At 39.2% G+C, this 15,386-nt stretch overlaps 1 protein-coding gene across 10 annotated transcripts in view; it reads left to right on the top strand.

The window, feature by feature from the left end:
- LRCH3 (leucine rich repeats and calponin homology domain containing 3) overlaps window positions 1-15,386 on the top strand; it is a 119,473-nt gene that overhangs the window by 86,056 nt on the left and 18,031 nt on the right. For 4 of the 10 annotated variants that reach the window (XM_089685455.1, XM_089685452.1, XM_089685448.1 and 1 more), the window contains exons 8-15: window positions 18-135; window positions 221-360; window positions 630-706; window positions 1,263-1,346; window positions 2,184-2,235; window positions 2,367-2,492; window positions 3,422-3,466; window positions 8,629-8,682. In XM_089685455.1, the coding sequence (XP_089541581.1) occupies window positions 18-135; window positions 221-360; window positions 630-706; window positions 1,263-1,346; window positions 2,184-2,235; window positions 2,367-2,492; window positions 3,422-3,466; window positions 8,629-8,682 (696 nt within the window). The remainder of the gene's footprint in view (window positions 1-17; window positions 136-220; window positions 361-629; window positions 707-1,262; window positions 1,347-2,183; window positions 2,236-2,366; window positions 2,493-3,421; window positions 3,467-8,628; window positions 8,683-15,386) is intronic. The other 6 variants (XM_089685449.1, XM_089685447.1, XM_089685456.1 and 3 more) reach the window with 4 other exon arrangements.

The raw sequence follows: 15,386 nt of genomic DNA, 5'->3' as shown, positions 1-15,386 counted from the left end.
AATTCTGTTTAAACTAGCCTACAGATGAATTCACTGACCTACCTCTAAGGACGTCTGACTCAAGTAAAGAGCAACGGCTTCGGAGAGACCATATCCAGGAATCGAGAGGCAACTCAGTCATTGCAAATGGTGGTGGTAGGTTTTTGAGATGTGGCAGGATCATCTTCATGCCTGCTAATTTCCTGGTCCTGTGCAGTTATACAGACCTGTTTCTTTGCAGTGGAGCATGATCTGGATCAGATTGACTACATCGATAGCTATGCAACAGAAGAGGAAGAAGAGGATGTACGGCAGTCCAGAGGTGACAGTCTAAGTTCACAATTTATGGCATATATAGAAGAGCGAAGGGTAACACATGAGGTAAGGAATATTTTGTCTTCAAGTTGCAATATTTTTTATAAAGTTGTGGATAGTGCACAATACTAGACAGCATTTTATATGGAATGACCACACATCAGTACCTTCCTCTATTGGTTTGGTTTGTGAGGGAAAAAATGCATTATGCTGAGAAGGTGCAAGCCAACATACTATGCTTATGCATGCAATTTTGTTTACTTTTTGTACTTAATTCTAGATAAAATTAAGATGGACTATATTCTGCTTCTTTATTTGCTGTGAATATTTTGCAGGACTCGCCTCTGAAACAAAGCACAACAAGGGAATTTCAGAGACCAGAAGATGGAAGGAGACATTTATACCAAAGCAGGTTAGTTACCTTCAGCATGTACACCCATATTAACACATTAAGGAATGAACTATCCCACAGGCTAGTTATAAATGTTTCTGTTAAAGTGGTTGAAAAGGCTCAAGGATTTTACGTTTGTGCATTCTATGCATGAAGGTAAAAAACCTTCTCTGTGCAGCAGCCCCCCCTAATACTCACCTAAGCGCCCTCTTAATCCAGCATAATGCACTGGAGTCTCAGCTATCCCAGGACTCACGTCATTGGCTCCCACTGCTGTCAATCATAGTCAGTGAGCCAATGACGAGAGAGTGGGCGGGACCAAGCTGTGGCTCCATGTGTGAATGGATACACGGAGCAGCGGGTGCCCCCATAGCAAGGGAGGGGCCAGGAGCCTCGGCAGGGGACCTTCGAAGAGGATTCCTGGCTGCTCTGTGTAAAACCACTGCAAACAGCAGGTAAGTATAGACATGTTTGTTATTTTTTTCTTTAAAAAAAAACAAAAAAAAACAACAAAATAAGCCTTTTAGAATCACTTTGAGTGCAGATATTTTTTTTTTTTTTTTTTTTTTGAATGTAGAACCTCAGAAGAGCCAAGAAGACCAGAATCTCTGAGTTTAACAAATAAACAAAGGCAGCCATCTCCTCGTAGGCAAATTGAGAGGTAACAGCTGTGTCTTTTGACTTACAAATTAACATTTTCGCTGATGGGCCTATTTTTTTTTTTTTCTTCCATTTTTGTTTTTACACAAAAGTTAGTCTGCTTGAAACTTAATACAAACCCCCAGCATCTTTATTTTTATTTTTTTAGTGTTGTGTAATTTTTGGCACAATATTTGCACAAATGTTTATAAATCTATACAGTATAGTTTTAGTAAAAGAAACACTAATTTTAATGCTCACATATTTCTGCTATGAAAGATGGCTGTTTAAAGTTTAAAGAAAAAAAATCCAAGCCTGAAAATAGCATGCACCCTAAATTAATAGGTGAAACTTTAATACATTTTACAACTCACCCATTTTGAAATCACTTTAAACTGTGATCCTAGAATTATTCCTCTCACTCGAGATCACATGTTGATATCTTTTTATATGTGTTGTGCATGCCCTGTGCATATGTTTGTGTTATTGTGTCATTAAAGCACATTTTTTAGAGGGTTTTTTAACCCTTTGACAGCCATGTTGTTTAGCACACAATATTATTGCATAAGCCACAGTAAGTTATTTAATTCTGTGTTGCCAACACCTTTACTCCTTTTAGTAAGGATTGTGGATAAAGCGTTAAGCTCTGCTGTCCCAGTTATAAGCCCAGAATGGTAACAAATTTTTATTTTTTTTCTAATTTGCTTGTTTCCAGTAACAGTCTTTAGTCTGTACCAGTCTTACCATATCCTGATACTGCTATAATGTTTATGCGTGATGTATTGATACCAATTTCATTTTTGAGGTTGTTCTCCATTTCCATAGTTGCATTTTTAACACACATATTTTTCCATTTTAGGGCTCCGTTGGATGCTATGTATCTTATTGCACTGACTAAAAGTCCTAACCAGGTAAAGCTGCTAGTTGCATGTAAAAAGACATAATTTGGGGGCTTTGGTTTTATGTACATGAGCTTCTAGTTCACTGGAACTTGCTTTTCTGTATCGAACGTTTACCACCTCCCCTTTTTTGGGTTCCATAGATGGATACAGACTTGCAGCGTAGGCGAGATTTGGTAGAATCTACCAGGAGAGAAGCACAACTAGCGGCCCAGCAGTATGAGGAGGAGAGGAGGAGGGACAAGTTAACACGCTCAGACTCTTTAAACGTAAGTCACTGCCTTGTTCATGGCATGTAAATAACATTCCTTTGTTAGTGGAAGAATCACATTTCAAAAAATATTTACTGCGTTTTCTTTTAACATTGTAATGTTCTCTCCTACAAGAACTGTGATATTAGGTTTTGCTGCAGGAGGCATTATAATCTCCTTGCTATTGGAACAAGGAGATTTTGTGCTAGATTAATACAGTCATCTTTTGGCAGAATTCACTAGGTCTTTTACCAGTCTTGTGAACTTTCACCAAAATTCTTATAGATGAATTACAGATGGGAAAACCGTAAAACTGCCTTGCTGCATGATATTAATCACTGGCATGTGTAACTGATAATCTATCATTGTATAACGCAGAAGTTGTTCAGTAATCTCAGGGTCTGCTTTGAAGCAGATAATGTATGGAGCACATATTTTCTTCTCTCCCTCCCCTCCCAAATTGTTCACCTGCCAGTTAAAACCCCACTACTTCTTAGTACAGAGGTGCTTGTGACTCCACACAGGGCAATGCTCATTGCTTGAGTGGCCAATCGCCAGTCATGAGCACATCTGTACTTTTGTAATGGATTTTATGTACCATAGTTAATTTATATTTTTTGACTGAATTGTAGGCAATTCTGAAATCACATAATTTTCTTGTGAGAACTTTATAAAAAAAATGGTCGTGTAATAATGAGTAAGTCTCAATCATGTTTGGTATTTCCGTAGTCGACAGTGTCATTTTTGTTTTTTTGTTAATATAGTTTCAGTTCAAATATGTTATTAGATGTTGCCTTAAGAAACAATTACATGGGTAACCATTTTCTATTGTGGTCAATGGGAAGTTAATTCTCTCCTGATCTAGCAAGACTGCTGCAAGTTTTGCCTATTTTGATTGTAATTTTAGTATATAGAGTAGCTAACCAGATTGTTTTATGTTCCTTTAGCAGAAAGCACTGAGTCCAGAGAAAAGGAGCCCAATGGATAATGAGGTATGTTGCATGACATACAGTTGTCCTTGTAATCAGCTGTTGAGGCTGTTGTTAGTCTGTATTATATTAGGTTTAGTTCCACAGATCCGTGGTGAAAAAAGTACTACGTTGTTCTAGTTTGCCTTATCATTCTGGCGTCACTTATATTTGCAGTTCCATTCCACCATAAAGTGTTGATCAAACAGTTAGGCTGTTGTAACCTCTGATACGCTCATACTTGTTCTTGGTCAGTGCATCACTGGATAGTGAAGCAAGGATATGGTTGACAGCCCCACAACCTGCACCTTCAAAAACAGGTCAGCAGTGGTAGCTTCATTATTTTTAATTACTGGAGAGGTTTTGTTTACATTATTTCATAATACAGTCCATAAAAAAAAACGACCCTCTTGAAAGTTTTGTTTTGTCATAGAACATGAAAATGTCCACTGGAAAACGCTTCTTGTAGGCACTGTACAGTCAAATTATATGAACTAAGTTCTTTCAGGCTTTTTGGTCAACAAATGTATTGTTCAGAGTATGGTTATTATCTGTGGGCCCAGTAATGGTTACAAACTGCACCTGTGGTAAAATATTATTTATGGTTATACAATCTTGATTTTATAGCATAAGTTATGTTTCATTTATATATTAGGTTAGTTTAAAACTAAACAACTCTGATGAAAACATCTTGCATTCTGAGAGAAGATTACTGGTTTTGTGATTTGACGGGTCAATTAGGGGAGGGTGAACAGCACAAGTCCTTCACAATGGCTGCTTATAACCCCTGCATCATCAGATCACTGCTCTGGGGAGTATCTATTATCATTGGAGGGAGGAGTTTTAACAGTAAACAGCAGAACATGGGATGCATTTTTATTAGAGTTAACTTGTGTGACTGGTGCTGTGTGCCCAGAAATATTTCTACTGGAGTTCAGCTGTAAAGCTGTCTTTTATACTACAAGAAACATCTGACCTCTGTGCTTGTCAGTGTAGTCCAGACCTTGTGGAAAGGGACTGAAGGTTTCTTCCATGCCTTGGCCTTTTAGCGGCTATAAATTGGTAGGCGGCTAACTTTTGCTGGTGTGAAAATAAACCCATAATCAGTGTAGCACGGCTAGTTGCGCTTTTTTTGGAATGGTAATATGAAAGATGGAGTAAAGAAGGCCAAATACCCTGGATCAAAACCCCTTGAAATGTGGACAATACCACCTAGTATGAACCATATCTCCCCATTGTCCACAGCCGCACAAACACCTGTCAGTAAAGTCGGGATTTGCACTTGCGGTGCAGGCAGGGACCCAATACCAACTCAAGAGAACTTTATACGCGGCTTCCATTGTGGACATGTTAAACAAGCATCGGGAGATAATTGACCATGCTTCAGTCCAGTCCTCTGGTTCCACAGAGGCTCCCAGGTCCCTTTCCCAGCTAGATTTATAAGAAATGGGTGAAGAAGCTACAGAGTTCAGTTAGGAGTATATAAGGGTGATAGTGCCTAAGGCGCCCGGAAGAGTCCAATATAGGTACTCAAAATCAATGGACCGATAAGGGACACAGAACTGGGTTATACTGCTGCCAACAGGAGGATTTAGACACTGGAAAACAAGCTGCAACCAGTCCAGTATAGCCCCTCCAACTCTCAACATGACTCAGTTTTTTACATCGAGGGGCATCTCTTCTCTGTGAAATGTAACCATTTTTATCAGTTCACTTCCCATTTTCAAGAAAAAAATTATTTTCTTTAATCAACATTTCTGTACACACTGCTTAATGTGGTCTCTATACGCATCTATCCAAATTGGTATATCCTCAGCAATAGCTTTGGAGGCCCAGCCTGGACTCTGCTGGACTGGGTGATCGCAGGGTTAGCTTGGACTGTGTCTATAACACTGGATTCTGCATAGTGGAGCCTTTCAGACCTGTGTGTACCATGTGCGCTGCAGAACCCTTACCAGGTAAAGTGCCATGGCACAACCTCTGATATCACACCATCTCTGAAGGCTCACTTTGTAAGTAGGCCATGTTGGCTGAGCACATGAAATTTCCTTTTAAGACTGTTGGGCACAATTATTATCCCTATTATCTGTTTTACATGAATTGGTTAATGCTGAAGGACTGCGTGATGAAGCAGTGAGTTTAGGGGAGTGTTGCAAGCTCTCCTCAGTCTTTGTTGTCCACCTACAGTGACCTGTTCACTTTCATCCATCCAAACATCACTTGCTTCTGGCATTTAGTTGGTAAGTGCCCAAGGTGTAGCTTTGTACCCTGAGCCACATTCTTTGCTTTGTAGCGCAAAATGTTGGATCCCAGACGCACAGGGTACACTCCTGCTGTAGTGGGTTCCCCAGCTTCACGATCCGGCTCAAAGGCCTGACACTGATAGCTTAGAACCGTGTCACCTGCTTGAGTTGTTGTACCCGCAGAGCTTTCTTTAGTTCCATCAGATGTGGCTCTCCCCTTGTTTTTCTTCCAGGAGGATTTTACATTGCTTATGCAGGGCTTCCTGGGACAAATAGCAACACTGTTTGTTGACTTAGACCACAGAGTCCATCTGTCCTCTGCAAAATCTACATCTGATCTGCCTGTGGTTCTATAAGCCTCTTAGCTTGTTGCCGCTCTGAGCTTTCTGTGAGAAAAGAAGCTTTCACACCAGGAAATACTGCTTATGATGAATTTTGAATTTTTGCATTCAGGCCTGGGTCAGCATTTGGCTCTCAGCACCATCAAGAGTCAAATCTTAGTTCTTGCTGTCTTTTTCCAGGGACTTTTAGCTTCCCATTGTTTCATAACGACTTTTGTACAGAGCATATTTTGTGTAGCTCCCCCTGTGCATCCACCTGCTCTTCATGGCATTTGTGATGTCTTCTCTCTTGCATAAAAAACATGGTTTGAACCTGTCAGGGATATCCATCTTTCCGCACTTACTCAGTTTTGTCTTCCTGGTGGCTATGTCCTAAAAAAATAACCTTTGCTGGTCCTACACAGGTACAAGGTGGCATTAAGGCCCAGAGCCTACGTTCTTCTGAATGGGTCTTCCAGTAGAACATATACAGTAGATACTTTGCCTTATCCTTTTCTGTAATACCTGTACCTTCACTGCATTACTGCCAAGTAAAACTTTTTTGGCTTCTTTTGAAACAACACTGGCATGCATTTGGGCTTTACGTAATGTTTAAGCAGATCTAAAACTAAACAAAACTAATTAAATATTGAAGTTTTACCAGTCCTTCGATGTGGTTGTAGCATTTATTTTCACTGAAAAGAGAAAAACAAGTAAAGAAAATACCTATTGACCTTGGCCGAAATGCTGTGTCCTGTCACTTTGCTACTAAGGCATAATGAAGTTTACTTTTCTTGTGTAATCTGCTAGTTCCATCAATCCACCATGTAATGGAGACAAACATAGGCAGACTTGTTTTAAATGCAGCCTGTGAGCCATGGTTTCTCCGTTGATACAACAGAGAAACATGAGGGAACAGGAAATAAGTTATTCGATTTCCAGGTAAAACTAATAGGGAAAGCCTGGAGGAATAAAAAACAAATCTAATGCAGCTACTACATCAAAGGACTGGTATGGGGTTTAGATATACACTTTAAAGCAGAACCCTGACCAATGGTTCTAAAAAGACATAATTTTATATTAAGAAAACTTCAGATACCTAAAATAGGCAGAGCTTGTCAGGGGACCTTTTTTCAGCTTCAGGTTTCTCAAACCGTGGTATGTAAAACATTAAACCATAGGACTGGTAGATGTAGTTTGTGAATTTGTTATCCCATAAATGCATAATCTAGATAACTGTGTCAAGAAGCACAACCCCATAGCTAGAACGTAAAATAACCGCTGAAATCTTTTAATTGCCATTGTATGCTGTTAGGAGTTTGGGTTTAGTCTGTGAGGTTATGCTTCTGTTAGCACAACGTCTATAAAACTTTAGGTTTGACCTCTTGTCCTAATGCTGAAACTGAAGCAACAAGCTGAGACAAAGTGAGTAAAGATGAATAGATAAATATACATTTTAGGGCAGCACAGTGGCTAAATGGTTAGCACTTCTGCTTGGCAGTACTAGGATTGTTGGTTCGAATCCCAGCCATGGCACCACCTGCCTGGAGTTTGCATGTTCTCCCTGTGCCTGAGTGGGTTTCCTCCGGGTACTCCAGTTTCCTCCCACACTCCAAAGACATGCTGGTACGTTAAATGGATCCTGTCTAAATTGGCCCTAGTATGTGTATGTATGAATGTAAGTTTGGGACCTTAGATTGTACGCCTCTGGAGGGTTATGGACTGATGTGAATATAATATATGTATATGTGTAAAGCGCTGCGTAAATTGATGGCGCTATACAAGTACCTGAAATAATATAATCAAGTTGATATTTGATAAATAAACCAAATATTCTGATTGTTGCACAAGACCATTAATGGACAGTTGGAATGTTCCTCTTTAATATTTTATAGGTCTTTTTGAATGCGATTTATATGTAGGATGCTTTCTGCAGCTATTTCCCTGTAGATGTTGCATTGTCAGGAATGTGCAGCTTTAATTATCAAACATACTGTAATGTATTAAATAAAATGTACTTCAGTTTTCTAAAGCTGTGTTTTTTTTTTTTGTTTTTTTTTTTTTTTCATTTTAAATTCGGATATTTGAATTGTCACTTGCCGCTACCACACAAATTGCTTTCACTTTTCCAGCATGTGTGGTTTCCCCAGTCTCTGTAGACAGCGGTAGTATTCTGTTCCTTGGAAGAAACCACTCAGATTGCAGGGACAATGTTGTAGTAATGGTCATAACCTCCTGTGCTGATAGCACACCGTAAATGTCAGTGGCTTATCACATGCTAGAAACTCTGCAATTTTGCTCTTATGTTTGCATATGAAAGGAATAGCTTATGTGGATTTGCATATAGTGTACCAGCAGTTGAATTAAATGTGAACTTGAACACTCCAGTCACTGTTTATCCAATAGTAGCATTATTTTTTTCTGATGTAGATTCTGTTTCTTTTCAGTCTTCTTAGGAAATGTCACTTTATTGCCATCCTGTATCCTATTCATTTTCCATAAGTAGATTGTCACCTTCCATGTGTGCTGCCATCATGTAACCTAGTGTTGCATTTTATCCTTTTTATGTTTACTCCATTGTGTGTTATTGACATTGCTCCATCTTTCCCTACCTTCATCTCAGTGTTCCTTACCATCCAGACGCTCTCAGCACACAGATGATAGTGCCCTTTTAGTGGTAAGAACCCTGCATGGAATTATCCGCCACCTGAAGCATGGCACAGTACCGCTTGAAATCCTTTGTAGTGTAGTGCATGTTAAAGAGCATAAACCAGGACTTTTTTCTTTGTTAGGTGAGTGACATGTGAGACTTGTGTCACAAAAGGTAATTTTCTAGCTGCACAAAAATATCCAGTAACTAAATAACTCTTCATTATTTCATGACACTGCTTGTGATGATTCACAGGTTTGTAATAGGTCTAGCGTGCCTCTACGTCTGTGTTGTGCTGGATGATAAAAAGCATGTCCCGCAGTGTCTTTGCCTCACAAACTGTAGCAACACCTCCAGTGTAGCTAGTGCAATTTGTATTGGTAAGCATCATTGACTTGTATGTCTCATTCAAAAATGGTTTTGGATTGATCTTACCATCATGAAATTAAAACTAGTGTAAATAAACTAAAACTTAATGTAAAGTCTTCATCTCCGTGTGCTAGTCATAATATCCAATCATTAGTTCAGGTCACTATATACAATAATTATTACAGTTTATCCAATACTATCATTATTGGGCATAATGCGGCTGGATTACCTTTGGGTTCGCTTCACACTACAGAGACGAGGTTGTTGCATGGGCTATCAGTTGGAAAATATCAATCCTTAAGTTAATGTCACAAAATCTAAACCACTTTTATGGAATTTATTTATTTAATCTTTTTTGTTTTTGATGGCTTGTGCATAAGGAAAATAATATACGGGCATACTTACGTAATGCCACATCCTGATAGTGACAGAGTCCTGGTTTATGCTGTTGGTAGACTAGATTTGCTTCTTTGCAAATAATGATTGATTCTGATTGTGGGCCCATGTTGCATTGGGGATAGGTTTACAGGACTTAAAAATTCTATTGTAACCTCCTAATAAAAAAAATGAGTGTGCCTACTGCATTCTAAATGAATATTAATGTATCAGTAGTAGAGCTCACTTGTTGTGCTGTTTGTTATACATACAGCCAAGTCAACTCTCTTTAAAGTAGCTAAACTAAAATCAAAACTTTATTATATTTTGTAAGTTAAAATCCCTGTCAGGTTTTTTGGGTTTTTTTGCCATTTGTGTCCCTTTTGGGCAGATTTTGCTTCACTTCCTTTCCCATAGCCAAAACAGAAAGTGACAAGAAATCCCTCCAAAATGAAGGAATTTCTGGGCATCACCTGAACTAGTGTGCTCATTGGAGGATTTCCCCTCTATTCCTTTTCTGATAACACAAAATGTGGGATTTTCTTTTACAGTCGGTGATATGGGACAAATAGCATAATGCTCCCTAACGGGGACACAGACCGTAACTAAAACCTTATGGGAGTTCTAATCCGCTCTATCCAAAACAAAAAAAAAAAAAGTTTTGCCTTTAGAGATACTTTAAATTAAAAGTGAATAATCTTCACACAATAATTTTCATTGTAAGCCTTGCCCTATTAGTGTAGGCATAGTGCATTTATTGTGTTTTAACGTGTGTATGTCATGCGTTCACAGCTTGCTTGGTATTTTTTCCAAAGCAATACTCTAGTAATCTCTGTAGTAATTAAAGATTATCTGTAGCCACTCTTTCAGTTATGCTTTCGATGCCCAATTATATTGTTAAATACATTTATTTTCTGTTGTTTTAAATGCCTTATATTTCAAATCGCTTGCAGTTTTCCTCAACAGCCTTTGTTTTCGTTTAGGAAAAATTCAGTGTGCAAAAGTTCTTCTCATGAACAATACAGCCATTGGTACCCTCTAATCTCTCATGACTTGTATCATTACATTGACAGACCAACTAGTGCTCACTGCCAAACACACTACCATGTGTTCCTGAATTCCTCCACCTGACCAGTGCCTGCATTTCACTTCTGCAGCTTAGAGTCGCACACATTGGCATGAGGCAATTCTGAAAGCTGAACTCCAGGCAGATATATACACAAATTAATAAAACTCTCTTAATCCATCTTTGCATTATTTTTTATCAATGCAAGCAGTGTGAGTACCTGTATTTGACTTATCAGTCTCTTGCAGTCCACTGTAAATCTCTGGGAGGGATAAACCGCACAATGAGCCAGTCAGTCGTGCTATAAGGAAGCTTATAGGAGGAGATAGCAAGGGGTTCATTAGCTTACGGCTTTCTTTTTGCTGTCAAAGTGATTGTATTATTTTTTAAAATTAACAAACATGTCATGCTTACCTGCTCTGTGCAATATTTTTGCGCAGATCATCACCGATCCTCTTCTCTGGTCCTCCTTCATTGCTCCTGGCCCCTCCCTGCCACAGTTGCAAGCTTGTTTCAACTCCGAGTCAATACCAGTGTCCAAAAGTGTATTTGATTTGGAAGAATAAATCCCCTCTAACGCTGGGTGTCCTACATGAGTGGATGTTGACACATTATGTAAAATTATTAGAATAGTTTTTTACATTTTAGAATGTGGTACCCTGAGACTGTCCATAATTTTAGAGGGTGCTTTGAGATTGTCCATAATTTTAGAGGGTGCCTTGACTGAAAAAAGGTTGAGAAACACTGATCTAGTATGTTGGCAGTTTTTATTTTAATTCAGTGCCTTAAAGCTGAACTCGTGGAATTAACTGTATTGCATATTTGTATTGGTCCAAATTGGCACAATGTAAGTATGCATATTTCATACCTGATGGGTCCCTGGGGAAGCTGAAAATCACTTTTAGTAGTCACGCTACTATAGTGATAGATGTGATCTTGTTGCTCCTGCTGGGGTTCTGTGTGAGAGGCTTCCCCTTGACCACAGGGGGTCACTTGCTCAACATTGTCCCCATTCATAGAATGGCTTGTGCTTTTTTTTTTTTTTTTTCATGTTCTCTGATTGGACAATAATGCAGCGAGAGCAGTAATGAAAGGACTGCCACTTTTGCAATCAAAGAATACTCTCTATTCATTGGAAAAAATACAAGGCATTCAATGAATGAAGGCAGGTCTGAGTGAGTGACCCCCTGTGGTTAGTGTGTAGAGGGGAAGCTGCTTGCACAAGACCTGAAGATTACAGCTATCACTGTAGTAGCACCAACATTTCAGCTTCTCCAGCAGCCCATCAGGTATGAGATATACATACATGCATTGTGACAAGATGGGCACAATGTAAGTATGCAATTCAGATAATTTCTGGAATTAAGTTCCAACACATCGTCCCATAGTGAACAAGTCTGAATGGGGCCATAGATTGTAACTGCTTGTTGCATTTTAAGTTTCCATATGTAAAGTAGTAATACCCTGTCATATCTACACTGCATGTATTTTCATTATTTTTTTCTATATTTAATGGATTCTAGTATAGATAGAAATTAAATGCATGCACTATGTCAGAACCACTACGCAATATGTCTTCTTGTGTCTTGTTATCCCAGTGTGTTCTTAGCTGCTTGTTTCTGATTTCCATTGTATATATCTTTCAGATTTGTTTTAGCACCTTGAACCAATTCTGCCTGTACAGAGATGCATTGCATTTGACAATGGTTCCATTAAATGCCTAATTTTGTAACCGTTTAAAAGATCAAACCAAAGCAGCACTTTAGTGAAAGAATAGACTTTTCCATGGATAATCCAGATTCTTTTCTACTATTGCCCATATAGAGCTAAAAAGGTTTTGTACAAAATCTATTTTGAAAAAACGAGTACTTGGTCTCAAGCATCCTCATGATATTTTTTTTCCCTTCTCACTTGGAGGTTAGACACTTGTATCCAGGGCTTCTTTTGTGTCTGTCCATTGGGAAGAGTAGTGATGTGGTGTGTAGCACACATTGTGTCAAATGATGGGTGTGGCTGAATTGCACTAACAGTGGGAGGGTCTTAAAGGGGCTTTTTTAAGCAAAAACAGGGGTGCATAAAGTACAGGCTGGCAGGGTTCAGGAGTGTGTAATATAAAGCTTGCAAGGCTTCAGCAGTGCATCAGGCACAAGGCTCTAGTACATACAGCCGCCACCCCTCTTATTCCGCAGTCTGTGTGGAAGCACAGAGAGAGATATGGCTCTTGCTTGTTAACACAAGCCACAGAAGAGTATTCAGGTCACACCGTATATAGATGACCTTCCTTTTAAAGGACTCCTCTCTCTTCCAGCTGTCTGCAAATGTCCACAGGACATTTCATTTGGGCAATACACTTTCAGAAATCTACTCCCCAACCTTCACTTTGCCTGAAGTACTTTGGCCTGGTTCTAGGCACAGCCCAAGCAAAAGTCTTTCTTCCAGAAGATAAACTGGCCTCTCTCACATCTAATCCCGGCAATCGCACTGTTTTGCAATTTGTTTCAGGGTGTTGTTAATTTAACATTGACACCCGCATCAGATTGCATAGACATCGTGTTTTTGCTATGCGGTGTGGGAAATACTCAGAATTTGCTGTTTCCCACATCACATCAGTGTGAACCAGGACTTGGCTTCTCTTCTTCAGGGAAACCTAGTCAGGGTGCAATTGGACCACGCTGTGACTTACATCAGTTGTGAAGAAGGCACTAGGAGTCATGAAGTCTTGATAATTGCTTGATTTCAATTTGTGCTGATCTATGCTTTTCCTCCAGTTGCAAATTCTACTTCCCCTACTCCACAAATCAGAGCAAGAGAAGAAATCTGTTATTCTCATTGTACCAAGCTGGTGTAGCAGAACGTGGTTCACGGACATACTCAGACTAGGAGATTATCCCTGGCTCCTTCCAAACAGACTTGACTTGTTGTTTCAAGCCCCCTGTTCCATCCTGTTTCTCACTCACTAGTTTTACCAACATGGCTGTTGAAGCCACCTTCGCTGTAGGGGCAGAAAGGTTTCTGAGTCTCTTTCCCACATTGCTGAATGCAGAGAAAACCACTTCCTAAAGATCTTATGTCATACCCTTCTCTTTCCCTTATAGAATAGAAACTTTGTTCAATGTTTTTCATTGATCAAACCACTCTTACAGCACCCTGTCCTTTTTTTGGATTCTTGACCCTGCAGAAACCACCCTTTGATCCCATCAGGGAATTCCCCTTGGAATATCTCTCCTGAAGGGTTACCTTCTTGGTAGCTATCACATCTGTCTGACATGTCTCTGAGTTAGTTTGTTCTCACAAGCCTTTCATCATTCTTCATAAGGACAAAGTCTTATACCCAAGACCCTCCTTTCTTTCCCAGCTTTGTTGCCTTCCACCTCAATGACGATATAGTCCTTCCCTTGTACCCTAATCCAAAGCACCCAAAGGGGATTGCTCTTCACTGTCAGAATGTGATCATAGCTATCAGAGTCTACCTCAAAGTTGCAGCTTCTGTCAGGAAAATAAGCTTTTTGCCCCACCTTCAGGATCTTGCAAGTGACATCCTGCTTCAAGATCCCCCATGGTTAGGTGGATAAGTCCACTAATCTCAAGATCTTACACCCCAAAGGAAAAAGCACCTACTGCAAAAATACGTATGTTCCCTGAGCATCATGCCTTTGTTGCCCAGATTTGAAAGGCGGCCACCTGTACCTCTGATCAAACCTTTTCAAAGTTCTTTAAGGTGGATGTCTTATCTTCTGCTGAAACAGATTTAAAGCCGCATTTTGAGTTGGGTCTGTTTACCCTTGGTATTGTTGGACTTGTTGCCTACCATTCTTGTTAATTGCCTGGGGACATCCCAGGATCTATGACTATCAAGCCTGTGTCCTGTACTGTACAATTAAGATAAAAGGAATATATATTTGCCTGTAAACTCCATATCTTGCAGTACAGTACAGAACGCTGGCAACCCTCTCCTCTGTTCCTGGTTACTGTGCATTGCTTGAAGACTCATGCAGTGTGGTAGGGTTGTAGAGGGATGCCAAGGGGGCATGTTCTCAAAGGTTTTGCTAGTGTCCAATCGCCTCAAAATACCAGCTTATAACCCATGGTCTATTATTATCAAGCCTATGTTCTGTACTGTACTCCAAGATATAGAGTTTGCGGGTACATGTTTTTTTTTCTTTTGTTTATTGAAGTATAACTACAACCATTTTTGTTTTGGATAGAGTGGGGAGTGATAAGGGGTTTTCCTCCTATACAAGCTCCACTACAGCAATTTCCTCTTCATTTATCTGTCACAGTGACTATGAGTTCTCTACTATTAAGAAAAGAAAAAAAAAACACCCACACTTTTCTTTTTTTTAGTGTGTGTGTTAATATAGGAGAATTGCCTTACTTCATGTCTAGTGAAACCATTATCAGAAGCCTAAGTGAGGGAAGTCTCTCTAATGGGGCATTGGACAGAACTAAAAACCTGACAGAGGGTCTAATCTTTCCCCACCCTATCAAAAATTTTTATTAAGAACAAAAAAAAAAAAATGTAGGCTTGATATACACTTAAGTCACTATGGCTTACCATACATTTGCCTTTGCTTTTGTGCACAATCATATATATATTTATTAATTTGATCATTGCCTATGTTTTCCTATCGATATACACAATCAATTGCTATTATATTATACTTTGGAAAATCTTACCACGAATACCTGTAAATTAGCAATATGGAATGCTGGTTCTCTTTTTACTTCTGTATTTAGTAGAGATAAATACAGTTAGACAATTTAATATACTAGTGACACCTGTCTCATGTAATTCACTAATATGATTGATTGTACTCCATACGCTGAGAGAAAATTGCGAAATATCGTTGAAAATTATTATGCAGTAATCTTTCTCCATCTATGGCGATCTAGTTTTATTTACAGTAGTAAATGTGTAAAA

This window comes from Staurois parvus, unplaced genomic scaffold, assembly GCF_062004578.1.
Source record: "Staurois parvus isolate SC_StPar_1 unplaced genomic scaffold, SC_StPar_1.0 ptg000376l, whole genome shotgun sequence".
NCBI classification, from domain to species: Eukaryota; Metazoa; Chordata; class Amphibia; order Anura; family Ranidae; genus Staurois; species Staurois parvus.
The sequence above is the reverse complement of the archived record's forward strand: the minus strand, read 5'-3'. Positions and strand labels throughout refer to the sequence as shown.